The sequence below is a fragment of the Sturnira hondurensis genome, unplaced genomic scaffold, assembly GCF_014824575.4.
Source record: "Sturnira hondurensis isolate 20B ecotype Veracruz unplaced genomic scaffold, ASM1482457v3 Scaffold0022215, whole genome shotgun sequence".
Lineage (NCBI taxonomy): Eukaryota > Metazoa > Chordata > Mammalia > Chiroptera > Phyllostomidae > Sturnira > Sturnira hondurensis.
In genome coordinates this window covers 13372970-13399852 of record NW_028094846.1, presented here as the reverse complement: position 1 = coordinate 13399852, position 26883 = coordinate 13372970, and the positions used below count along the sequence as shown (strand labels likewise).

The 26883-nt window shown below is 44.7% G+C and overlaps 1 protein-coding gene across 2 annotated transcripts in view; it reads right to left on the bottom strand.

Moving 5' to 3' along the window:
• Positions 1-26168, bottom strand: part of HMCN1 (hemicentin 1) — a 411512-nt gene extending 385344 nt beyond the window's left edge. For both annotated transcript variants that reach the window (XM_037034954.1, XM_037034953.1), the window contains exon 1: positions 25530-26168. In XM_037034954.1, coding sequence (XP_036890849.1) covers positions 25530-25797 — 268 coding nt within the window. In that variant the 5' untranslated portion in view covers positions 25798-26168. The remainder of the gene's footprint in view (positions 1-25529) is intronic.
• Between the last annotated feature and the right edge of the window lie 715 nt (positions 26169-26883).

The window sequence follows — 26883 nt, the reverse complement described above, 5'->3', positions numbered from 1 at the left end:
TCCTTAAAACACACGCACTGAATTCCTGCATGAAGATAAATACATTATATTCTGTGCCTTTGAAAGTTCACAAGCTAGTGGATTTGAATTTAGGTGAAAATAATACTTAGCATTGGAAGTAAAAGCACAGTTTTCCAATTTCTCTTATCGACAACAACAAAAAACAGTGCGACTTGGGAGAACAGCTGCTGAAACCGTCACCCTTGAAGGACACTATGCTATTTCTACTGAATCTCCCTCAATATAAATAGAACATTTCAAAAGGCCTTCCTCTCCTAGCGACCCTTCATGTTTTAGGGCAGGATATAGTCCAGTAGCATAGTGCCCAATTCATTCTAATGCCCTGGTCTGCACATACCAGGAAACATTCCAGGAAAGGCCAAGAGGGAAGCAAAGTTCAACAGCCACAGAACTGATCCCTCGACAGTCCTCATCTGTCAAATGTACTCACGATACTGCTACAGTTAAAACAGGGAAGAAAATGTGTTCCTAGGGCAGAAAGCAAATAAGGGGAAAAGGACAACATTCTCAAGTGTTTATAATCATGGACAGTACAAAAAACACGCTCCAGTGAGGTTATGTTTGCACGTCTGCATTGTTCTTCCAATAGAGCTGCAGCCCGTCAGGAACAGATGTAATTTGTGCTACTAAATCTCCGACCATGGCCTGCAGCAATGTTTCTATTCTGCTTGGTGACGAATACAGATTCCAGCAACACCACTGAGTTAGTCTGGAGTTAAGACTTCGAAGGCAGGAATCCCTGGGTTTGACTCTCACCTGCCCCACCCGTAGCGGTCCTGGTCAGGTATTTAATCTCTCTGATACCCACCTACAAAATGGCAGCAAAATAATGGCTACTTACAGATTTGTTATAGGGATTTTAAAAAAATACATAAGATGTCTAAAAACTGTTACCTATCGAACGACTAAGTCAAAAAATTAATTTTTACAAAAGGAGAAGGAGAGGATTAAGAAAAAGAATAAGAGAAAGAATAAGTGGAGGAGGATGAATAGGAATGAAAAAGGAGAAGAAAGACAATGGAAAGGTTTGTTAACTTTTTAAAAGAATAAACAGAAAGAAAGCCATTAAGCCATAAGCTGGTGGTTCGCTTGAGATGCTGTGCATAAATGAATAAAGACTGAAAGGATGTTATGAACCTTGCGGGGCTGAGAAAGGGGCGTGGCCTGTGGAGAGCAGACCTGGCGAAGAGGTATGTCGTCCAGCAGGCCGGGTTACAGGCCAAATGCCACAGCTGTCCAGGAGAGTGGCCACCAGCCAGACTGGGGCCATTTTCGGCACTGCCCCTTCTCTCAGTATTTTAAATAAGGATGATTTTATCACTTGCCATGGAACCATCGATTCAACCAGTGTTTACTGAACACTCCCCCTCCACTTCTGNAAGACTGAAAGGATGTTATGAACCTTGCGGGGCTGAGAAAGGGGCGTGGCCTGTGGAGAGCAGACCTGGCGAAGAGGTATGTCGTCCAGCAGGCTGGGTTACAGGCCAAATGCCACAGCTGTCCAGGAGAGTGGCCACCAGCCAGACTGGGGCCATTTTCGGCACTGCCCCTTCTCTCAGTATTTTAAATAAGGATGATTTTATCACTTGTAATGGAACCATCGATTCAACCAGTGTTTACTGAACACTCCCCCTCCACTTCTGCTCAGTACTGTACCATCTAGTAGAGTTTGCATGATAACATTCATAACGAAAATGCAAGGAACAACATTAAATATAGTAAGAGATGCAAATAACATACCATAGGAACTCCAAGGAGGAAAAAATTACCAACACTGGGAGAACTCTAAAAGGCTCTATGAGGAAAGTAATATTCATTCATTCACCCAGGCATGAAGCAAATATACCCTGGCATTTTCCCATATGTCAGATATCATTTAAGGAGTCAGACAGGAACACATCTGTGATCTACACAGATGAAACTTACACTCTAGAGGAAGAAAACAATGTACAAACAACGACATACATACATATGTAGTAATCACTTTAGATAATGACCATTGTTTTTGAATACATTAAAGCAGAATAATCTGACAGAGAACAATTTGGGGCAGGAGGAGGCAGGAGAGTGGCCTTCTCCGAAGTTGTGTCATTTGAGCTAATGACTGAAGACATCCTTGGCAGACAGAAGTGTCAAACCCTAAGAATGAGAATGAGCCGAGCATTGTAGGACATTTGTGAGAAAGCTGTGATGAACTGGGAAAAGGACGGCTAGGGGGAGGGGGCAGGGAGAGGCGCGCAGGGTCCAGAACACACGGGAACTCGAAGACGACTTGCCTGTTGGACGTCACCAGTTGGAATGCTAACAGAGAAAAGGGGCAATGGCAAGTGAGGAGAGTGAAAAGGAATTCCTGTTCAGTGGTTCCTCTCTCTCCCATTTAATCCTCGCCACAACTGCAGAGGTACATATCGTCATCAGCCCCTCCCTTCGTGTTGCCCAGAGGCAAAGGGCGGAGGAAATATGCTAAGTAAATTGCATGAGGTCCCATGACCAAGAGAGAAGAGTTTAAGTCCAGGTCCATTGGATGCAAAACCGGTGTCCTTTCTTGACCTAGTACCTCCCGGGAGAAGACAGACACCAAGGCAGGAAAGGTCTGCACAGGAAACCTGGAGTCTCATGGGTTGACTGGAGAACCACTAGTGAGGAGCTGACCGAGCTACAGCCTGTAACAACCATCTCTCCTCCCAGAATTTCACCACTAAGCCAAGATTTTTACCATCGATGCCCCGGAAAAACCTTGGCTCCATGTATCTCCCCAGGCTCCACCACCCACACCCACTGGCCTACAGACACCCACTGCCAACCCGCCGTTTGTGAGTGCTCTGTGGGTCCAGCCTATGGATTTGATATTCTCGAAGAGTCCACCCTCTCTGAAGTGGCTGCACCGGGGGTAAGAAGTTGGTTCTCCTTTGCTCCGTTCAGGGGTAGCCCCTTCACTCCCAACTCCAATTTCTCTGGCAGCCCCAGAGAATAGTGGGGTTCCAATCTCCTCTGATTTACCTCTGGCATGGCCTACCTGGCCGCGACAGTCCTCAGCCCGTTCCAAACTGGAGCAGCGGTGTTCAGAGCAGGTAATGAGGCAATACTCGAGGCTCTTCGGTCCAGACCTCCCAGCCTCGTACAGGTACATCTAGCAGCATGTGATCTCGCGGTGGCTGAGGATGAGACCGGGCACCTTCCCCTGCCACTGTACATGCAGGCTTAGCAGTACCCTCCAGTGGAAAAGCAGTGACAGACGGCCTTCCGGACAAGTTCCAGCCAGCTGTGACACCGTGTGGCCCGCACATCTCTCTAAGGCACCCCGGACAACCTCCTCAGCAGGCCACAGGCCAAGCTACCTGGCCCACAGAATGTGGCTTTTTCTACTCTCCGCAAAGGCACCTAGATAAAGTAGAGGGCCGGGATTAAGAAAGCTACTATCATGCAGTAACAAAAAGGACAAATCCACCATGCATATATTACAGTAATTCTACATGCTTGCAACGTTAGCGCTTTGCAACGAAGAGTGAGGGCGAGTCAGCGGAGAAAAACACAGACCATGGTGGATGAATTCAATTCACCTCCATCAGGAAAGGAAATAAGGAGGTTTAGACATAGAGTTGAACAATCGCTACTATTCTAAAAACTGGAAACAGGAAATAATTTAAGCCCGAAAACAACTCAGTGAGAAAGGTACAAGTATTTTCCACATTTTACAGACGAAGAGACTGTGGACAACGAGGTTATGCCAGCCAAGTTCACAGCACGAGGAGGGAACAGAGCCAGGACTGAAACCCAGGCAGTCGACTCTAGAAGTTACATCCTTAACCACCGTCTTACAGTGCCTCTCTCCACAGTAAACTTTATAGGTTTATCTAAAATGCACATAAGGTATTCACAGAATCCTCACGTTTTTCAAACAGACTCAAATTACTTAGAGACTATTAACTGACAAACCAGTTCACAAACGAAGTCTCAGCAATTTTTTTAAAAGAAAAGATACATATTTGGAAATTAAAAACCATCCTCTTAAATAACAGATGGTTAAAGTGGAAATCACAATAGAAATTACAAAGTATTTAGACTGAATGACAACATAAACACAATAGATCAAAACCTCTGACACACAACTAGAGTGCTCATGAAAATGTCTGAATTAAAGTGAAAAGCCTTATGTATCTGTATTATAAGTAATAAAGGTGAAAATAAACATATGAATTTAGAAGTTAAAGGACAACAGAACAAAACTCAGAGAAGTAGAAGCTAAAAAATATTTAAAGTGGGGCCATAAATGAGACGACAGAAAACAAAAACGCAGAGATGATCAAAAAACCAGCTTGTTTTCTTGAAACAGACAAACCGAGCTAAACAGACCACAAGAAGGAGAGGCGGCGCAGGTAAGTAACACGGGAAATACAATGAACCGTTGGTGGGGGTGCCCTAGACATAAACGGTCCTCATGCCGTCTTTATCTCAATCGCAATTTCAACGGGAAAAAATGTAGTTGAACCACCGAAGATGATGATCAGAGTTTTTGAAGAGGCTGTTTGTTTACTATATTTAAAAAGTGACTGTATATTCCTAGTTTCTTTAGTAATGAATGGCTATATAATTATAGCAAATGTATCTATGGAAATGGTATGATATTCTTCCTTTTACTTACTAATATGATAAATTATAATGATTTATTTTCCAGTGTTCTATTTTTAGTCTTGGGATAAAAATAACCTGGTCCTTTACATATGTCCCTTTTTTATATATTACTGAATGTATTTGTTAATATTCATTTGGAATTTCTGCCTCTAGATTCGTGAGGGAAGGGGACCTACAATCTTTCTTTCCTGTTACTGTCCTCATGAGATATTTGGTACCAGGGTTACGCTAGCTTCATGGAAAGTGCTCCTTTGATTTTTCCCTAGGGCCAGGAAGTAGTTCTGTAAAATCACGATTATTTTTCCTTGCATACTTGGTAAAGCTCTCCCGAGAATTCATTTGGGTTTAGAGTTTTCTTCGAAGGCAGATATATCAATAGGAAGAAAACCTTCTTTTAAAGTGGGAGAAATTTAGACGTGGGAAAAGAGTCTAGAGGCAGGAAAAATGCGAAGATACGAGAAGGGGGCTTTCAGTGCCGTGGCAGACCAAGTGGACGCGGCAGGCTCTCCCCTACAAAAAGCCGGATAAAAAATTACGTTTCTTTTCTACAAAGTAGCCAAGCTTAAATGATAGAAAATAAATAAATAAAATAAAGGGAAATCTCCCAACTACCTAAAATAAAAAAGGCAACTCAAAGCAGAAGTAAACCAGCTCTCACCACGGCAGCAAAAAAGGCTATCAGATCCTGATGCAGGGTTTGGCTGCTAAGATTTTAATGTCCACGTGAGTACAGTTTTCTCGGTATCAGCCTTTTTGGATCAGAGAACTACAATAGAGTACCCTGTTTCAAGCCAAGCCCTATCAGTGAAATGAGGATCAGGAAAAATTCCTCACACTAAACCAGAAAATTGGCAAGAAACTTGCCATCTATCCAGGTCTCTAATGTGGGAAATAAATCTCCTAAGAGAAGCTGAAACACTAAGCTAGAAACATGTAAGGGTTGGTAGGAGTTGTACGAACTGTAGGGTGCAGAAATTTAAAGCCAAAAACACTTGGCCCACAAGCTAGATTTAGGATCCCAACAAAAAACAAGTGCAACACTGCACGGTGGAAATACCAGTAGTACACAATGTGGGTACCTGAGACACTCTGCAACAGAAGTATTTACAGGGAACATTTAGCAAAGGACAGAAGAAAACAAACCACAATGAGAGAGGTTCAGCTGACCAAACAGTTGGAAGAATCTGCACCCCTCTCAAAGGTAGGACTAAGACAACAATATTGAAGAGACTGTAATATTTAAGAGCATCTAATACAAAACAAAACAGGCTGATTTGAAAAGGAACCAAATGAAACTTCTGAAAAGAAAAAGGTATGGTTATTAAACTTGAACACTCAATGGGTGACAGATGTTTTACTGAAGTGTACACTTGAAACTTGTACGGTTTTGTGAACCAATATTCAGTATTTGAATAACCAATAAATTCAATTAAAGGAACTAGATTAGACAAAGCTAAAGGGAATAACATGAAAGATATGAGGAAATCACCCAAAAATACAGCAAAAAGAAAAAGACATGGAAACTATGAAAGGAAGAAAAACAGCACTGGAGAATAGCATGATAGGATTCAAAATAGGATCTTTTTGAAGGGGGCATTACAGAATGAAGGAAGGACATATTTGAAAGCTAAGAATTAGCCAGAATTGACTACAAATCGAAGTCCTCAAGCTGAGGAGGCAAGCAGAAAAAAACAAATTCTAATAAGGAACTTTAGACACAGAAAGGCAAAAGAGAGCATCTTAAAATAAGCAGAAAGAAAAGACCGCTTATCTAAAAAGGAACCACATCCTTACAAAAGACTCCTCGTTGACAGCAAGGAAGTCAGAAAACAATAAGACAAATCTCCAGTGTGCGAAGTTAGACCTAACCAAACTACTAACCAAGAGTTAAGGTACCATACATAGATTCTTGAAAAAAAAATTAAAAACCACCAAAACGAGGAGATCATTGAAAAAAAGGTAAAGATAAAATGAAGAATTCACCATGAACATAAAGCAATCGGAGCTAGTATGTACTGAACATAACCTTAAAGCAAACATTGCCTGGAGTTACAAAAAAGAATTAACAAAGGCACAAACACAGTGGAAAATTTTAACACAACTGTTCAAAAACTGATAGATCAGTTGGGCAATAACTAATAAAGAGAGTATTTGAATAACACACTTCACTAGGTTGAGCTTACCAACATATATATAGAACTCGGCAGTCAACAATTAGGGAATTTTTTCAAGTGCAATATTTATGGAATATTTATAAAAATTCATTCTTTCATTAAATACCTATTTAGTGAGTGCCTTCTGTGTGCCAGAGACCCTTCTATGTGGGGCTCTGGGGAATAGTCACGTAAATTAATTCTCTGCCTCCTCGGAGCTTCTACTGGGTGGAGATGATGGAGCTTCAATGAGTGGATCCGCACCGTGTCTAATGCCAAGTAGGGCTAAGTCGATAAAGAGAGAAATAAAGCAGGCTGACAAGACAGTCGTGCAAGCAGCTATGCTAGACTTTGGCCAGGGAAGACCTCTCTGGGTAGACGAGCCAACAGTCATATGAAGCCACACGAGGATCTAGAAAATGAAGAACAGCAGGAGCAATGGCTCTGGAGAGGGTGTGCGCCTGGCTTGGAAAAATCAGTAAAGAGCCCAATNCTTACCAACATATATATAGAACTCGGCAGTCAACAATTGGGGAATTTTTTCAAGTGCAATATTTATGGAATATTTATAAAAATTCATTCTTTCATTAAATACCTATTTAGTGAGTGCCTTCTGTGTGCCAGAGACCCTTCTATGTGGGGCTCTGGGAAATAGTCACGTAAATTAATTCTCTGCCTCCTCGGAGCTTCTACTGGGTGGAGATGATGGAGCTTCAATGAGTGGATCCGCACCGTGTCTAATGCCGAGTAGGGCTAAGTCGATAAAGAGAGAAATAAAGCAGGCTGACAAGACAGTCGCGCAAGCAGCTATGCTAGACTTTGGCCAGGGAAGACCTCTCTGGATAGACGAGCCAACAGTCATATGAAGCCACGCGAGGATCTAGAAAAGGAAGAACAGCAGGAGCAATGGCTCTGGAGAGGGTGTGCGCCTGGCTTGGAAAAATCAGTAAAGAGCCCAAGATGCCACCAGGAGGTCAGAACCGGCGGGGGGCGGGGGGCGGGGGGATAATGTGACCTGCATTTCATTTTAAAAGGAACCTCTGGCAGCTCGGGGGAGAGAAGAGGAAAACCAGTTAAAGTGACTCGGGCTACAGGAGCTGGGGTAGAGAGGGAGAGTAGTGGTCAAGGAAGAATCTTAAAGGTGGAACCAAAAGAATTTGCAGAAAGATTGGGTGTAGGGTGTGAGAGAGAGAGAGATGAGCCCAGGAGGACTCCCAGGGTGTTGTCTGGAACAGCTGTGAGAAAATGGTAGCGTAAAAATTACCACGTAAAAATTACAACAAAATTACAGGACCATCAACCTGGACAACCATCAGAAGACTAGCTGAACAGAAGTCCTGTAACTAAGGATATGAAGAAGAAGCCACAACGGGACTGAAATGTCACTGTCAGCAATGCAGTGGGACACAGACTTGACTGGCCATTGCTGGCTCTAAAGAAGGACAAAGGAGGTCAGGTGATGTGGGCAGACTCTAGAACTCAGAGAAAGGCAGGAAACAGACTCTTTCCTGGAGTTTCCAGAAGGAATGCACGTCTTGGTCTAGTGCAGTGAGACTCATTTCTGACTTCTGACCTCCAGAAATAAAAGATAATAAAGTGTTGTTGTTCTAAGTCAAAAGAAAACGGTAGCACCTCTACTGAGATGGGGAACCCTGGAGAGGACACAAGAGGGACGGGGAGGGGTGCAGGTACACGGGAGGTCCCCCGTTGGTGCCCCAGCGGACATTTAAGAAGGCAGCGAGGTCCTCCTGTCCCACTTTGCACTGGCGCTGCCTGCCCAGCCTCTCCTCATATTTACTATTGACATCTCTCAAATGGTCATGGAGAAGAAAAGGCTCAGTCTGCTTCTTCCATCATAAAACTAATTCAACCCACCGAGGGGTCTTTTCCAAGCAAAATTAAACTAACACTAGTGAATGCCTACTACACAGAGTCCTTTCACACACATCATCTCATTTAAACGTAAACACCCCCTTGGTGGAAGGGTGGGTAGACAATCATACATGTCTATTCTCAGCTCTGCATCCAGTGATACCACGTCGGCAGCTTGAAATTGGCTTCAAGGCATATTTACCCCGTGGAAATTGCCAAATGCTACAAGTTAGGACCTCGCCCCATCCCTAGATCCAGACCCAGTGGTGTAACATCGCTGACCCTATCTGCATTTTAGACGGAAGCAAACTCAGGGTCTGAGAGGTTGAGTGACCCGCCCAGCTAAGGGCCAGCACCCAGGTGTTCTGACTCCAGGTCAAGTGTTATTTCTCTTATAGAATCCTCACTTTGTTTCAGGCTTTGTACCAAATGTCATGCGTGCATTTTTCTCCCCTAATCCTCATAACCCCACGAAGGAAGTATGATTGCTACTTGCACTGCAGTGTTACGGAAACCAAAGCTTTGAGAACGTAGCAACTGACTAATACTCAAACATTGGTCCATTAGTTACTAGCATCAATTCACTCAAAAGTCACGTCATTCTAACTCTGCTAAACTTCAATTTGTCAAGACACATCAAAGAGCTGTTTGTCTCTGTTATAACGCAGAAGACAAAAAGGGAGGGGTGAGGTCATCAAAGGCACCACTGAAGTCCATAAAAGGTCCAATAAGGATAAAGGGGGATCTCAATATTGAATGACACTTTCCCACTAACTCCAGGAGCATTCCCTGGGAGAGGTGCAATTTTGAAAACTCTTTGTAACTGCGGAAGAGAAAATGCCTGGCACACGGGGAGACATTCCAACCCAGGGCGTGGCCTAGGAGAAAACTTCAAGGCAAAAGTGCGATCATCTGCCCCAGGGGGTGGTGAATGTGTTCACCTAAGAAGCGCAGGGAAGACCCTCTGGGGAGCAGGAAACAATAGAAATGAGGTTCTTTGTGTGCTCAGGCAAAGGGCTTTGAAGTGGAAACAACGGACTAAACAAAGGGCAAAACAGATTTCACTTTGAAGCTCAACAATTGATATTCCAGATAGTACAGTATCTTCTAGGAGTTTTGTTCTCTGCAGTTTAATGAAATAACGTATTATCTCACCTTCCTACTTCGTAAAAATAATATTCAAAGACGAGCCCCGTGCCCTGTATTTCTCTCCTCCCCATCACCCATCAGTCTCATTTACCTGCCTCCCACTCTCAGACCCACACAGGAACCAGTAGTTGCTTTGAGGCATTTTCAGGGGCATTCCAGGTGCCTTCCAGCCCGGGGAACTTCAAGGAATTCCTGCCACCTGCTATAAAACAGCGCTTAAAGGTAAGTTTTCTGAAATTTGGTGCTAATAAAAAAAGTTGCTTCAATCAGTGTGTTTGAAGTTTCCGAGGGAAAAAAAATCTGGAGATACGGAAACTCAAACTATTTTGGAGCCCACACTTAATTCCCAGAATTCCTAGCTCCTAGCAAGGGTGTCCAACCTTTCGGCGCCTCTGAGCCACACTGGAAGAAGAGTTGTCTTGGGCCACACGTTAAATACATAACAAATGTAATCACAAAAAAATCTCATAATGTTTTAGGTAAATTTACAATTTTGTGTTGGGCTGCATGCAGCCCACGGGCCCCAGGTGGGACACCCCATACGATTTTCCCCATTTCAAAATTAAATATTTCAATGTCTCCAAAAAAATTAAATAAAGCTGTATTAAATGTTTTAAGGGGAAATGCTCTGAAGTATTATGTGCCTTAAAAGTAAAATTCACAGATTTTTTAAATTCAAAATATTTTAAGGACTGAAATAATATCCTAAATATATTTATGCCACTCTCCATAAATCTCACAAAGGACCCCATTCCTATCAAAAGAGCTATTAGAGTTTAGAATTTATACTACTACCTAATGTAAACATTTTTATCAAAAATTTCTAGAACAAACCGAGTCTCTCTAGTAAGAGTTGTCTTTTAAACGCTAACCACTGAGTGCTCTCAGAATGGGTTGAATTGTTTCCACCCAAAGTTGACATATTAAAGTCCTTTCCCCAGCACCGAAGCATGGGGCTGATTTGGAACAAAGACTGTTGCAGATGTAGTTAGTTAAGATGGGGTCGTATTGGGGTGGGGATGGCCAGTCATCCAATGGGACTGGTGTCCTTACAAAAAAGGGGAATTTGGCCCTGGCTGGTGTAGCTCAGTGGATTGAGCACGGGCCTGCGAACCAGATGATCACGGTTCAATTCCCAGTCAGGGCACATGCCTGGGTTGCAGGCCAGTTCCCAGCAGGGGACTCACGAGAGGCAACCATACATTGATGTTTCTCTCCCTTTCTCTTTCCCTTCCCCTCTAAAGATAAATAAATAAAATCTTTTTTAAAGGCGGGGAATTTGACTCGTTATACAAGAGAGAGCGCCCTGTGAATATGAAGGCAGAGCACGACGCATCGACAAGCCGAGAAACACCCGAGACTGCCAGCAAACCACCAGACGGGAAGAGAGACGTGTGGTCCAGATTCCCCTTCACAGCCTTAACAAGGAACCCGCCAACTTCTTGATCTCAGACTTCCAGCTCCCAGAACTGGGAGACAATAAGTTTCTGCTGTTTCAGCCACCCAGGTGGTGGTCCTGGGTTGGGGCAGCCCCGGCCACGGATACAGGGGTCCCTTTGCCACATCACCTTCAAGCACAGCTCCTCAATCTCACGTGTGTCTCAAAACAAAAGAAGGGGCAAAAACTAACGGGTAGAAAGCTATTCTTCTTCAGGAAATTGTGTCCATCTTGTGAGAGTTCATGTAAGCCTCAGCTGCTTCCTGTGTAAAAGAAAGACAGCCACTTAGATAGAGCCTTCAATGACATAAAGCACAAAATGTATCAAGCTGAGAGTGTCTGGCCCAGGGTAATGACTCGCGAGATAAAATGATGGCTGTTATTACCAGAAATAAAGACTAGTATCAATAAGGCACGTGAGATGAGGGGCTTCCTCACGAGTCTCCACCCTCAGACGGAGCTGCCAACTCTGACTGCACCGGGCTCCTGGTATCTCGCATTTACGCCCGAGCCTCCGTTAGACTCTGCCCCAGCGCACCCCGCCCTGCTTGACCTCTGTGGCTGCTGCCCCAAACACAAACCATCGCTCTTTCTCTTGTTCTCATCCTCTCTGCTTCCTCTCCGCTGACCCACCCTTCCCACTGTCCAGTGCCTCACAAACTCTGTGACCTGCCCGACCCCTCCCCACGGGAACTCTCCATCCACCTCCCCCTGTAGCTAAAACAGGCTTCTCCCCTAATGGCACCACCTGTCGCCCTACGGCGCTCCCCAGTGAGGTCTGCTTGTTCTCCAGCGCCCCAGATACACAGGGTCACGAGGCGGGTCAGCATCTTATCCACTCCAACCTTCCCCTACCTTCAGAGAAAGCACCTGCTATTGGGAGGTGCCTGCCACTTATGACACTCCCCGACCCCCTTCATCACAGTTACCTGCCACCGGGAGACTTCTCCCAATAAGCCTTAGGAAGTAAAAATGTGATGCTGGATTTGCTGTCTTCCTCACCATTCTCAGCTCTGTTATTATCTGGGTCACTCTACCATCCACATTCATGTCCACAGACTCAAGGGCTCTGATCTCAATCCCACAACTTTCATTCTGGTTTAACTTTTTACTCAAGTTCAATGCTGCCATCAATCACTCTGTCTGTTCTTAGCACTGACATCAACGTCACGTATCAGAATCCTCCTCATGCAAATTCTCAACTCCCGTCAGTCCAATACGTCCACCTTTGACTCTATGATCTGTCTTCTCCCTCTCGTAAATGTCCTCCCACCCACATCCTATTGCTTGAGTCACACTTGCTCAACAAAATGTCAGTCCTGGATCAAACCAGCGGTCAATGTCAACAGTTCAGGCATTACAAATTCATCTTCTGAGCCACGACTCATCCCTGGACACCATTTATACATCCACAGTCACCTTCTACCTCCAAAACTATCATTCTTCTAAATTATTGTACTTACTCCTCCCCTTAAAAGAATCTCCTTACTGTGTCTTTCAGGAAAAAAAGAGGCCATCAGACAGGAAGTCACCCTGCATCTTGCATCCCCACCTACCCCTGCACACTCACCACCTTGTCAGGACCATGTGTGCTGTCTATGGTCTGCTTCCGTCCTACCACAACCAATCAAAAGTCTTCTCCTGCCAACAGCCAATCCCTCTACTTTGCAACCCACCCTCTTGCTTCCTCAAAGCCCTGGTTTCATCAATTATCTGTTTTCTCTTCGGTGTTTTCTATCTCTTCTACTCTATTGACTCTTTTAAACATTCTCTCCTCTCTCCTGTCTTAAAATGTCCTTTCTCAACTCTAAGTCCTTGTAACTAATGTGTATTGAAAATTTACAGTGTGCAGGAGATGGTGCTAAATTTTGGACATCTATTATTTCAATCCTATCATCAACTTTATTGAGCCGATAGCATTATCCCCAGTTTCTGAAACTGAAGCACGAAGAAGTTCAGACCCCGAGACAAGTAACTGGTGGATCCAGGCTTCCAACCTCAGCTTCAGACTCCGGAGCCCATGCTTTTAACCACAGTTTCCTGACCCGTCACTTCAGGGTCCTGGCCTCACGACCCCAATGAAACGGTGCATTTGAGCCTTTTGGTTTGGCTTTTACTCTCAGTATTCCCACGCATGGAGAGTTGATAACGTCTCCTGCTTGAATCTAACAACTGTTTAGATTCCCAAACACCGCTCGTTCCTGTTTCTCTTTTCTTGACCTGGACCCTCCTTTCCAGAACTCTACATGAACTTCACTGCTCGCTGTCTTCGGAATGCCCGTGTTCTCCATAGTTCTATCTCGTCATCCTTATTCTCTCAGTCCATATCCTCTCCTTGGATGACCTCATGTATTCCAACGGCTCAGCTGGCATCTATATAAGTTTTGAGTGGACAGAACAACTACTTGGCGCTATTCACATTAACACTGACAGCTGGAAATGCCGAGGGCACGATACCTGGAGATGGACAGGCCACCCACACAGATCCGCACAGAGGCATTTACTTTGATAAATGCACCATCCACGAAGGCCTGGCTCTCAGAGTCACAAACTCAGAACCTTTCACTTGGCACTGTCCGAGTATTTTAAATAGAGACTGACATATAAAACTGGTGTGCCAAAATCTGAGTTACCAATCAGGAATACAGCTGCTGGTAAATCTGATGTATGTGTTGGTCTGACCAGAGCATTCTCTCCCTATAAGGAAAGTGTATGAGGTGAGATGAGCAGGAGGCCCTTTGGTGAGCATACACCCAAACCTAGGAGAGTTCATGGTCTGATCCAAATACGTCATGACATCATTACATATCCATAAACGTAAACAGTCTATCAGTACAGTTGGGATATGGCTTATGGGTAGACTTGTTATCTAAGTGCAGGAGGAACTAACTCTCTGAACCCAAATAGAAGTTGGATAAAATAATAATAATAAACCAATTTAAAAATGACCAGAGGATATAAATAAACACCTTTCCAAAGAATATAGTTGGCCCACAGGTACATGAAAACACAGTCAACATCAGTATCATCGGGGAACCGCCAATCCAAACCACAAGGAGACACCTCACACCTGTTAGAATGGCTGTTACCAAAAAGACAGGACCTAACAAGTGTCAGGAAGAATGTGGAGACGAGGGAACCCTTGCGTCTACCAGTTGGCATGTAAGTTGGTGCGGCCACTATGGGAAATGGCGTAGAGGTTCCTCATACACTTAAAAATAGAACTTCCATATGACCCAGCAATTCCACTTCTGGGTATTCATCTGAAGAAAACAGACACTAACTCGAATAAATATCTGTACTCTCATGTCCTTTGCAGTGTTATTTACAATAGCCAAGGTACAGAAACAACCTAAGTGTCCATGATGGATGGGTATATATATATACCTATATATATATATATACCTCTATATATGTACATTGATAGGTATATAATGTATATGTATATGCACATAAACATTTGTAAATATACAAGTATATTTGTATAATGTATATAAATATGTATTTATACACACACACACGTGAGCACATGCATGGGTGCACACACACACACTGGAATATTGTTCAGTCAAAAAAGAGAAGGAAACCTTGCTATCTGTGACAACATGAATGGACCTTGGAGCATTACGCTATGTGAAATAAGTCAGAGAAATACAAATACTGTATGATAGCGCTTATATGTGGAGTCTGAGGGCAAACTGGGCTCCCAGATACAGAGAACATATTCCTGGCGGTGGGAGAGAGCAGGGGGTGGGTGACATGGATGAAGGAGGTCAAAGGTACGGACTTCCGGTTAGAAGACACATGAGCCATGCGGATGTGATGCACAGCATGGTGACCTCAGCTGATACCGAACCGCATATTTGAAAGCTGCTAGGAGAGTAGGCCTTCAATGTTCTCATCCCAAGAAAAGCAACTGTAACATCTATACTGACATATTAACTAGATTTATTTTGGTGATTCTTTCACAATATATATACATCTCAAATCACTATGTTGTACACCTGAAACTAATATAATGTGATATGTCAATTATATATCAATCTTTAAGAAACTCGGTTGTACAATGCCTAACTCTGCTTCCGTGACGCTCTTTTTCACTACTGACCCCCTGTACTTTCCGCTGATATGTTATTGTGGGCAAGTTAATAATGTATGCGGAGTTTACTCACTACCAAGACTACCTGAGGGTCACAGTATCTCTTTTTTTTTTTAAGATTTCATTTATTTATCTTTAGCGGGGAAGGAGAGAGGGAGAGAAACATCAATGTATGGTTGCCTTTCGTGCGTTCCCTGCTGGGAGTTGGCCTGCAGGGAACTGGCCTGCAACCCAGGCATGTGCCCTGACTGGGAATCGAACCGCGATCCTCTGGTTCGCAGGCCCGTGCTCAATCCACTGAGCTACACCAGCCAGGGCTCACAGTATCTCTTAAAGGAAACTTTCCATATCTTTTCTACTGTGTGACATCTCAGTTTAACCTATGGAAGGCAATCATGGTTCCCATTTTTCCATGTTCTAAGGACCAAGTACAGTTCACTGGACTTTTTCATAGCTCAGAAGTCTATCTCCTTCTTCCCAGGCCCAAATCGCCTTAACAGGTTCCCCCTGAATTGTGGTGATGGCCTCAGAGTTCACCTCTCAGCGCTCAGCATTGCTCTGCCCCACCCATCTGTGAACACGGACCTAAATGAAAACCCAACTATGCCATCCCTCACTTGCCATCCTTCAGGACTCCTGCTAGCTTTCAGGATGAAATCCTAAACTGCCTAAACTGCTTTTGGTCACACCCTTTCTCCAGGTTTCGGCCAGGCGGCGTTCCTTCCAGAAAGCCTTTGCTGACCATCGCCCTCTTGAATTCAGAACCAGGAGCGCTGCTCTGGGCTCACACAGCCCCATACACCTTTCCACTATGAACTGTACCGTGGTATAGAATACTGTTATTTCTCTCACCCTTTGCCCCATAGATTGGTAGCTTCTTGGAAGCTATGCCTCATTATCTTTGGATCAAAATGCACGGAGCACATTCCTTGACAAACAGTAGGAAGTCTATTATTGACTGATGAGTGAGTGAATAAATGAATCACGGAACAGAAGGGATTATCTTTGCATTTTTAAATTCGCTTGCTGGTTTCCCAATTAGGAAGCAGAGATCTAGAGCCCAAGGGAAGAGTATAGCAATGAATATGTGCTTCTCAAATACTGAGTGTATGACAACGGTATGACATCGGAACTGGTTTGAATCGTCTTTTGCCTATAGGTTGATTAATGGCCAAGTCATTGAGTAGATATTTTCCGTCTTAAATTTTTTAGTCTTATTGAATACAGGTTCTACCATTTTTCTTGGTAACTGGCTTCTCTCCAGCACCCATTCAATCTTTATAGACAAACATGAGTCATTCAATAGGTAAGAGCAACACCATTGATTCTTTAGTACTATTTTTTTTTATTTTATTTATTTATCTTCAGAGGGGAAGGGAAGGAGAGAGGGAGAGAAATATCAATGTATGGTTGCCTCTTGTGTGTTCCCTGCTGGGAACTGGCCTGCAACCCAGGCATGTGCCCTGACTGGGAATCAAACTGCGATACTCTGGTTCGCAGGCCTGTGCTCCATCCACTGAGCTATACCAGCCAGGGCTCTTTACTACTATGAAAGAACTTGGAGATGTATTGTTTCACCTAACCATGAAAACATTACTGAAGTAGGGAAAGTTGAAATCATTACACTTTACATTTGACATGGCATACGTCCATTTTAAAATTCTTCCTATCCCCCTAGAGATGGGGATCTTCTTGGGATTTATTAGAAAACAAAACAAAACCGAAGTTGAAAATCCCTGTGGACTTGTGAGAACCACCTACAATGTGGATCCTTTGTTTGCACAGAGCTCTTTAGAAATTACTTTATTTTCAGCGACACTCCTTCCACCGGCCCAATTAAAACTGGAAAGATTGCCTTACAGCACGCAGCTGCCACACTCCCGACTGCTTAGACATCCCCCCAAAATTACCTGCTGTGCAAATATTAATGACTGCCCGAGGCTCAGCAACTGTCTGGGTCACAATGACACTTCCATGACATTTCGAGCTTGGCTTGGAGATATATATCACCAATAAAGGTCTGATCAGCAAATTATTATGTTGTTTAGTTTCAGTCTTCTGACTGTTATTATTTAAAAAGTAAAACCAGAGATAGGCAAGGCAAGACTAAAATACCCAGAGAAATAAATGATCAGTTCCTGTTTCCAGCAATCAGTCATGAGACGTTTCTTGAGTAGCTACTGCGTGTCCTGCCCAAATTGCTTAATGGTCTCATCACAGAGAAAGGTGGGTAAGCTGAGTTATAAAGACCACCAAGGACGGTTTTGTTTCTTTGACCAGAGATACATCATAAGCAAAATGAAATTCTAACTTACCAGCAATCAAGGAAAGGCTGTTCCTCAACCTAACAAGCAGCCAAGCAAGCAAAACAGTGGGATCAGAGAGGATTTTGTTAACTAGTAACATTCCTAACACATGCAACGTATTCGGTTTATCAGAACGTGGTCCTTACACTTTGGGAGAAAGTTTTCATTGTGCCTAGCAATGAACACCTTCCCAAAGAATATAGTTGGCCCACAGGTACATGAAAACACAGTCAACATCAGTATCATCGGGGAAAGGCCAATCCAAACCACAAGGAGACACCTCACACCTGTTAGAATGGCTGTTACCAAAAAGACAGGACCTAACAAGTGTCAGGAAGAATGTGGAGACGAGGGAACCCTTGCATCTACCAGTTGGCATGTAAGTTGGTGTGGCCAACTTACTAACATTACTAACACATGTTAGTGTCCTCAGAAAATATCCAGAGACATGGGACCCACTCTTTCAGGTTAAAATACTCTGCCATGCTAGGAAACAAAGTAATCGTCGCCAACCAAACTCTCTCTTAAATTTTAGGTCATTTCCTTTCCTTTGGTTTCTCTTGAACTTAAAAGACTTCTTTTCTTCATGGAAACCCTTCTTCACATAGGATGGACTACAGGCAAAGAGCGACTAAAACCTTCTTGGTTCTTTTTCTTATAGATATTTAAAGTGAAGGCATTTCCATTTGAAATTTAGTGTATATACTTTCTATAGGTTTTCGAGGTCTGAAGGAATGACATTTTCCTCATAAAAATCTTTCTTCATAGTCATTATGGCCTCAGGTGATTTTGCTATTGCTCAGAAAAATATTACAAGAGAATCTTTTCATAAAATACCTGGAGCGTTTTCTTAATCCTGTAAACCATACAAAGTCTTTGAAGGCCCACAATTAACAACTACTAAACTCTTCAGCTCAGGGATATAAAATGCTACTTCTTGCCCTGGCTGGTGTGGCTCGGTGGATTGAGTGCAGGCCTGCGAGCCACACGATTGCAGTTCGATTCCCAGTCAGGGCACATGCCTAGGTTGCAGGCCAGTTCCCAGCACGGGACTCAGGAGAGGCAACCATACACTGATGTTTCTCTCCTTCTCTCCTTCCTTTCCTCTCTAAAGATAAATAAATAAAATCTTAAAATAAAATGCTACTTCTCACAATGAGTCAAGTTCTTGTAACTTTGAATGTTTTTGTAGTGACATGATCTTTTACTATATTATGATCACTAAAACCATGGGCTTTGATCATCACCTACAAGTGTACTAATGTTTACCTAGAGAAAAGGAAGTCTGGCAAGGCTAAATGATTTGCTTAAACGACAAGAATAAGGAAAAGAGCCCAGCTCTTCTGTTCCAAATCGGATGTTCTTTGTATTGCATTGCATTTGTATTTTGTAAAGTAAGGGTTGGATCATTCACCCAGTTTCCATTTTAGCTTCATGAACAAAGCCACCACTCCAGGAGATGGAAACAACAATATAATCCCAAAGATTTCCAGTTCCGTGTCTCCCCTTCTCTTTCAAATCGTCTCCACACAGGCTTCCCTTCCCTTCCCTTCACTTGGCTGCTCTTGCTAAGCCACCAAATGGCTTCCATATTGCTGAAAAGATTAGCCAGTCATCAGTCCTCCTCTTAACTAACCAATTAGTGGTTGTTCCTTAAAACACATTATTCTCTTGACTTCTAGAATATACTCTTCTCCCCCATCTCTGACTTCAATTTCTCAGGCTACTTCGCTGGGTCAGCCTCATCTTTCTGGCTGCTAAACACTGGAGTGACTCAGGGACAGGTCACAAGGCCTTGGCTATTCTCCATTTAATCAGTCCTTCCTAGTCTCATTCAGCTTCACAGTCCTAACCACCACCTACATATATGCCTTTGGATCCCAAATTTAGACCTGTGACCCAGACCTCTTCCTATGAATTCTGATTTTATATATCCAGCTGCCTTCTGAATATTTCCAGGTGGCATCCAAAAGGCACCTCAAGCCTAATACCAAACTTAGCGTCTCTGGTTGAATACCAAAAGGCATCTTAAACATATCCAAAAACAAAAGGCTTATCCTTCCAACTCTTTCCCATACCTGCTTCTCTGTCTCAGTAGATGATGAAGCTATGTTTCTATTCACTCAAGCCAAATTTTCAGAATCTGTCTTGTCTTTTTTCTTACACACCCATCCAGTCCATCATTAAATCCTTTTGGATACGCACGCCCCCAGGATTCAACTTTTTCTCAAAACTTCTACAGCTACTCACCCAAAACAAACCACCCTCTTCCACCTGGATGACGCAATGGTCTCCTAGCCTCCCTATTTCAGCCCTAGTCCACTTTATACTTTTGGCAAATAACAGCCAGAGTAATTTTGTGAATGCGTAAGTCGGATCATGTCACTGCTCTGTTCAAAACCCCAAAATGGCTCCCATCTCACTTAGAGAAGAGCCAGAGTCCCAGTGTCCCGGGAGGACTCCCATGGTGTGGCCGGCCACCTTTGTGACCTCACCCCTTTCCTTTTCCCTATCACTCACAGTGCTGCAGGTACACTGGTCTTTCCACGGCTCCTCGAACATGTCAGGAAGCTCTTGCCATGTTCAAGAGCATTTTAGAGCCCTGGCTGGTGTAGCTCAGTGGATTGAGCGCGGGCCTGCGAACCAGAGGATCGAGGTTCGATTCCCAGCCAGGGCACATGCCTGGGTTGCAGGCCGGTTCCCGGCAGGCCAACTCCCAGCAGGGGATGCACGAAAGGCAACCATACATTGATGTTTCTCTCCCTCTCTCCTTCCCCTCTAAAGATAAATAAATAAATAAAATCTTAAAAAAAAAAAAAGAGCATTTTAGTCTTTGTTTCTCTGCCTGCCAAAGTCTTTCCTCAGATATACTCACTGGTCCCTCACTTGTCTCCTCCATGTCTTCATTCAAATGTGACCTTTTTAAAGGGGGGCTTTCCTGACCGCCATATTTAAAATCTCTCAACACTTTCAACCCACTTCAACCTCCTCATGCCTCTTTTCTGCTTTTTATCTTCTGCAGAGCAAATATCACCATCAAACAACATACAGCATGTATTTTAACGATTTTCTTTATGGTCTGTGCCCCACAATAGACTGTAAGCTCCATGTGTCCAGAAGCTTTTGTCTCTTTTATTCCATTTTTATGTTCCCAGTGTCTGAAGCAATACCTGAAACATAATAGGTGAGGGAATGAATGAATGAAGACTGATGTAAGATACCCTGGGAAAAAGGAGAAATTGAAGACTGAGTGATAAAAGGAGAGACCCTCAGCCCTCCCCAAAGCTGTGTTCTTTGAAAAACAGAAATCTACTTCAAGGGTTGTAAAAGTCGCAGCAAAAATTAATACACAAGAATGAACAAGTTCGATAATGAACTACCATTGAGGAGAATGTGATGGAATCTAAACCCTCGGACACTGCAGGTGGGAACGTGGTATGGGACAGCTGCTTTGGAGACAGTCCAGCCGGTCCTCAAACAATTAAACACAGAGCTACCACGATCCAGCAATTCCACTCCCAGGTAGGCCGCCCAAAGAAAGGAGAGCATGTTCTATTTGGTTCTGAGCAACCCAATTTCAATGTGGGAAGGAGGGACTTCCCCACATTTCTGACAGGCAACTCTCGGACACCAGCGGGATGTCAGAGAATTCAACTCAGGTCAACTCAATTCTGATGCCTGTTTACCCGGAGACGGCCTCAGATTCCACGGGTTAATGCGAGACTGCCCCCTGCCCCCCACGAACTTGAGACATCAGTCACAAGCCCAAGTTGTTTCTGGTGCTCCTGAACCCGCTACAAATCAGAGGTTCCCACCACACCCCCCTTGCTTTCGATTAATTTGCTACAGTAGATCAAAAAACTCAGAAAACCCATGTACTCCTTAGATTACCAGTTTTATTATACAGGGATATAACTTAGTGTGGATGGAAGTGGCCACACACTGAAGCTGACAAGCTCAGGGGAGGCCAGCACGGCAGACCCCACAGACTCAGAGAGGACGTGACCTCCTAGGATGGCCTGAACGTAAAAATTCTTAAAAATTCTTAACTCAACGCAGTAAGGCAGGTAGACAGGTTCTAGGCCTGTGGCTTCCTTGACAAAGGTCACTTTACCTTAAGTGAGACAGTCTACTGCCTTTTTGCATCTAGACGACAAACGTTTGAAATACCGGAGTGATCTTTTCCTGCTCCCTCGGGGCCCCACCCACCGCAGAACCCCTCACTGTCACCTTGTTCCCCGCTTCCCATCTCCACACGCCGTGAATGTTAAGGATCAACTCCCCTGTACCCACCAATGTACACAAAATACGTGCTTCTCTGTTTTACTTTTTATCCAAGCCCAGAGATTTCCCCACTTCGCTTTCTCCCGCCCCCTTCATCTACCACCAGTGAATTTCATGTAACCCTCCTCACCTCTCTTCCTCTGATTCTAACGTACAAAATAAGCCCCGAAACCGCCATTCTCTGGAGCATTGTCTCGGTTTGTTGAGATTTTGCTTCCTGGCAATTGTCATCGGTTTGGCTCAAATACACTCAAAAAATTCTCTATAGGTTTGGACATTTCTTACATCAACATCAGAACAGCCAGATGGAAGAGGTGCACAGGGAAGAGTGTGGGGAAAGGGACACAGAGCTCCCATGCTCTCCGAGCTGGCCACCCTCCCTGCAGCTCCACGTAGTCACCGATGGAAGGCCTGAGACCGTCCTTTTAAGTGTTCAGGAGAGCTTCATCACACAGTCATGGCTGATCAAGTCACTGGCAACAGGAGACTGATTTGACTTCTAGCCCCTCTCTCCTCCCCAGAGGTCAGGGATGGGAGAGAAAGTTCCAAGCCTCTAATCTCACAGTTGGGTCTTCTGGCAACTAGCCCCCATCCTCATGCTATGAGATAAATGAACCTTGAAAGCCCCAGCCAGTAAAGAGTACATATTATGTGAGTCCAATCACATAAAAGTCCAGAACAGGAAAATCTATAGAGACAGAAAGTAAATCGGTGTTGGCTTAGGGCTGGGAGAAGGATGACGGGGGATAGGGAACTGATAACTAAAAGGCACAGGGTTTCTCCCTGAGGTAATAAAAATGTTCCAAAATCGACTGTGGTGATGGTTGTATGTATCTGTGAGTACGAATTCTTATATGATATGGAAATTGTACCTCAATAAAGCTGTTAACGTAATGCATTCTATGCGATCACACCACTAAAAAACTCATTTTCAGCACAGTTCGCGTCAAAAACTTGGCTTGACGTTCCGTGACCTGGTCTCCTCCGATACTTCCTCCTGCCCTGGGTGTGTCACTGGTCCTCCATCCAACACTGGTGTCCTACAGGTACATTTTCTGAGTGATGTTATCACTTCCTTGCCAAGTTGTTAGATGTCTTTCTCTTATGTGTCTGTGTTTTCCATGTACTTTCAATGTTGCTCCCACCTGCAAACACACACCTTGCCCCCAACTGCAAGGTGAAAGGTCCGAAGCAGCCGCCTGCAAAGGCCTGCGGGCTCCTGTCAAATGCGCGAGACCATGTCCCAGATCTTCTCCATTATTTCATCTAGCTACGCGCGGTAGCAGATACCAAATGGCTTTGAAAAGCTGTGGTCAAGGTCATGAATATAATCAGCAACTATGATGATAACTAATGTAATGATTATATTAAATAACACGTTATTTCTTTCCATGTTAGCTGTATCAGCCAACCGTAGGAACATGTGTGAGGTACTAGGAAAAGACACCACATGTAAAACAAACGGTCATGACATGTCACAATCAGAAGTGACCTCAGAGGTGTTCCAATCCAATTCCCTCATTTGATAGTGGAGGAAACATTGATAAACAGACTTTTCCCATGACATTTACTAAAGCAGCCAATCCCCATCCAAGGCCTCTTCTGTCAATCCAAGCTGATCACCAATCAGAAGTAAAAGAAAACCAACACACTTAATGATTACACATGCATACACCCCCCACACACACAGACAGTGTGAAAGAGAGAATGTCACACCAAGAGAGTACTACAGTCCGTTAAAATGAATTAGCAAACTAAAGGTTAATGGTATGTTTTAACTTCTATTGCCCTCTTTAGCTTCAAAAATACTTTAAATACTCTTAGATAACAGAAACACTGGGCCACTTCTCTCTACTTTAATCGCAATGGACATAAAATTAGTAGTTTAGCTGAATTACACTTCCCATTAATTTCTGGAGCCAGTGTAATCATTTTCGTGCATTAATTCTGAAAAGTTCTACTTTATTAGTCATCTCTTACTAGCATGCCAAGTCTCCCCCGCTTTGAAACATGATTGCTACGCTATAGGCAACTCAACTACAGCAAACGCTCCCATTTGGTAACAATTGGAATGCGGCATACCACACTGCAATTTCTCCCAATAATTTTCATATCGCATCAAAATATCCTGATGACCCAGTTTCCTCTTACGACTCGAGGCAATTTTTGTGTCCTGTCTGCAGCAACATCGCTTCATAAGAGTCTTGTGGAGAGGAGAAAACCGTGGTGTTAATTGGAGAAAACAAGTTTTACTTTATTGTGTTGGCCAGCTTCATCAGATTTGCCCCCGTGGAAGACGCATACTTAGGCTATTCCAAAATAATAAGTCTTGAGCTGGGTCAACACTCACATCTTGACATCTCATAAATTGAAACATTATAAGACATTTGGTTAAGACAGTAAACAAAGTGAAAGACCATTTGATTCTCCATTCAAATATAAAGAACATTTCATGTTGAATCCATGCAGAAATCGCTAAAAATATATATGCATATCGCAGAAAAGTAGCATAGGTATTGAACTTCTGTGTTTGCCAAATGCATGAGGAAAGCCGAGGACATTCTCAATGTCAAGCTCTCCCTGTGAAGAGGCAGTGTCAAGGTCTTCTAGGAACAAGGACTCCGGAGCAGGAAAAACGTGGGCAAACAGTGGGGGAGGACCTTCAAGAAATCACTGCTTTATTGCTTCAACTGGGCAGCAACTGGTGCTAATGAAACGCAGGTGGGTGTTCCCCAGCGAGCCCCCCAGGGCTTCCCTGGGCAATGCCACCCCAGCCCTGCCGAGGAGAGCTCCCGAGAGCCTCCCGGAAAGGTGCCACTTTAAAGAGAAGCTAGAAAAAAGTAAATGGGATCATATTACGGTGGAGCAGCTGAAACCCATAGCTTTAGGGCAAGAAAAAAAAAGTCATTTTGCTTCGACTACCTTTAAAGAGCACCGACATAACAAATTATATGTATTTCTACTGCACGAGACATAAACACAATGTTTACACCCATCTGTGAACCGAACTAATGAGGACCTGGTGCAAAGATGAATAGATTCAGCTAAGAAATGAATGGGTTCTCTCTCGTTTTCATCCCTGCCGTTCCACTGGTAGTAATTACTTACAAGCTTCCTTCCTTGCATCTTACTCGGGCTTCCCCGTCTTAGATGAGAGTCACCCTGAGCGTGCCCTCCACCTGGGTGCTAGCTCTTGAAGGCTTACTGCTGAGTGCCCACGTCCAAATCTGCCCATGCAATTAAACATGTTTTAGCTCTGAAATAAAAACTCGATGAACTTTGGTTTTGATGTCATTGCTCAAGACATCACGATTCTGGTTTTCAAAATTCCACCCCTCCCGGTTGGGGACCATTCTCCGAGCACCCTAAACAAGCCACATTTCTACTCCGTGGCTGAGACCTGAGCAAGTACCAACCGCAGCCACCCCAGAAACCAACCAGCGATGCTTTGTTACGACTGTTTTCAGCTACACTTTTTTTAAAAAAGTTTTGAAACTTCCCAACACTGAAACAATTTCACAGCATAAAACACGATAGGATCAGGGGTAACGACAAAGAATAAACATTTCCCTTACCTGGATCATGGAAAGGCACCAAAGCAAAGTTGTAAAGAGGTCTCTTAGGTCTTTTCAAAGACGTCTCCAGAATTTTGGAAGCCCCTTCGATAACCTGAACTAAATCATCGTACATGGAACCAGTCACATCAAACACAAAAGCCAAGGTGGAGGCCCCCTCGGGAATTGCCTCCGCCCTGATCTCAGACTCGGGGCTCGCATCTTGAGCAAGGGACGAATAAAGAAGAGCGAACAGGCATACTGTGCGGACAATGTCCCAGGAAATCATTTTTTCTTTCTTTTTTCCCCTCTCGTTCCGAGCGCAGAAGCACGGCGCTTAGCCCTCCTCAGCAACAGGCAGAGAGTTTCCTCTCCGAGCGACTCATCAGACTCTGGAGATCCCTTTGAACCGGCCGCAAGTTTGGAGCTGAGGCTCCAACGGGCGCAGGCACCGAACCCGAATCCGGGCAGGGGCACAGTGGCTGAGACGCGGCAGCTTTTGTCTGGACGCAGCTTCCTCCGGGGCAGAGTCTGCCCGCGGCCCCGGCGGCGCGCGGCGGAGAGCGGGCGGCGCGCCCCGCCCGAGCCCCGGGGGCGCAATGAGCCCTGCGGCGCCGCGCCCGAGTCCCGCTGCCCTCGCCGCTCCGCACCGGGCCGGCCGCCGAGACTCCCAACTTTCTACTGCTCGCCGCCGCTCGGGAGCCGGGAGGGGAAGCCGGGCTCGGCCTCGCCTCCTGATTGGCCGGCTGCAGCCCCCCGCCTTTGCCTGACGCCCCCCAACCCGCCCCCTCGCGCCAGGGCGACTTCGCTCCGCACCGGTTCTGGGGTCAATTCAGTTCCTGGGAAGCGCTCGCAGGGTCCGTTGCGCTCCCACCGGCGCCGGGCCGAACCTGCAAACGCTCCGGGTAAACAATGGCTTTCGAGAATGGGTGGCAAAGGCCCAAACTGCAGGTCAGCGCACTAACCAGCACAAAGGCGATTTTCTTTTTCCGCTCTGTACAGCGCGGCTTCAGACACCTCTGCCCTAATTCCCCACCCCCACCCCCCAGAAGCCGGGACGCCCCGGCCCAGCCCCCCGGTGCCTGTAGCCCGGCCAGAAGGGGGGGCCCTGGAACTTCCCCGGAGGGGCTGCCCCGACTCTCCCTCTGATCTCAGGGGCCACCTCGGAGACGTGCAGAAGAAGGAAGGAGAGAGCTGGATGGGCAAAAATGGGGGGGGGCATCGGAAAAGGAGCTGTTGAAGGAAGTGGGAGAGAAAGCAGGAACTGGGGTGTCACTGGTGGCAGTTAGGGGAGACGGGAGAAGGGATGGAAGCCAGGTGGAAGGGATGCGCGAAGGGAGGGAGAGGATGAAAGACAAGACCGATTTTTAGGATT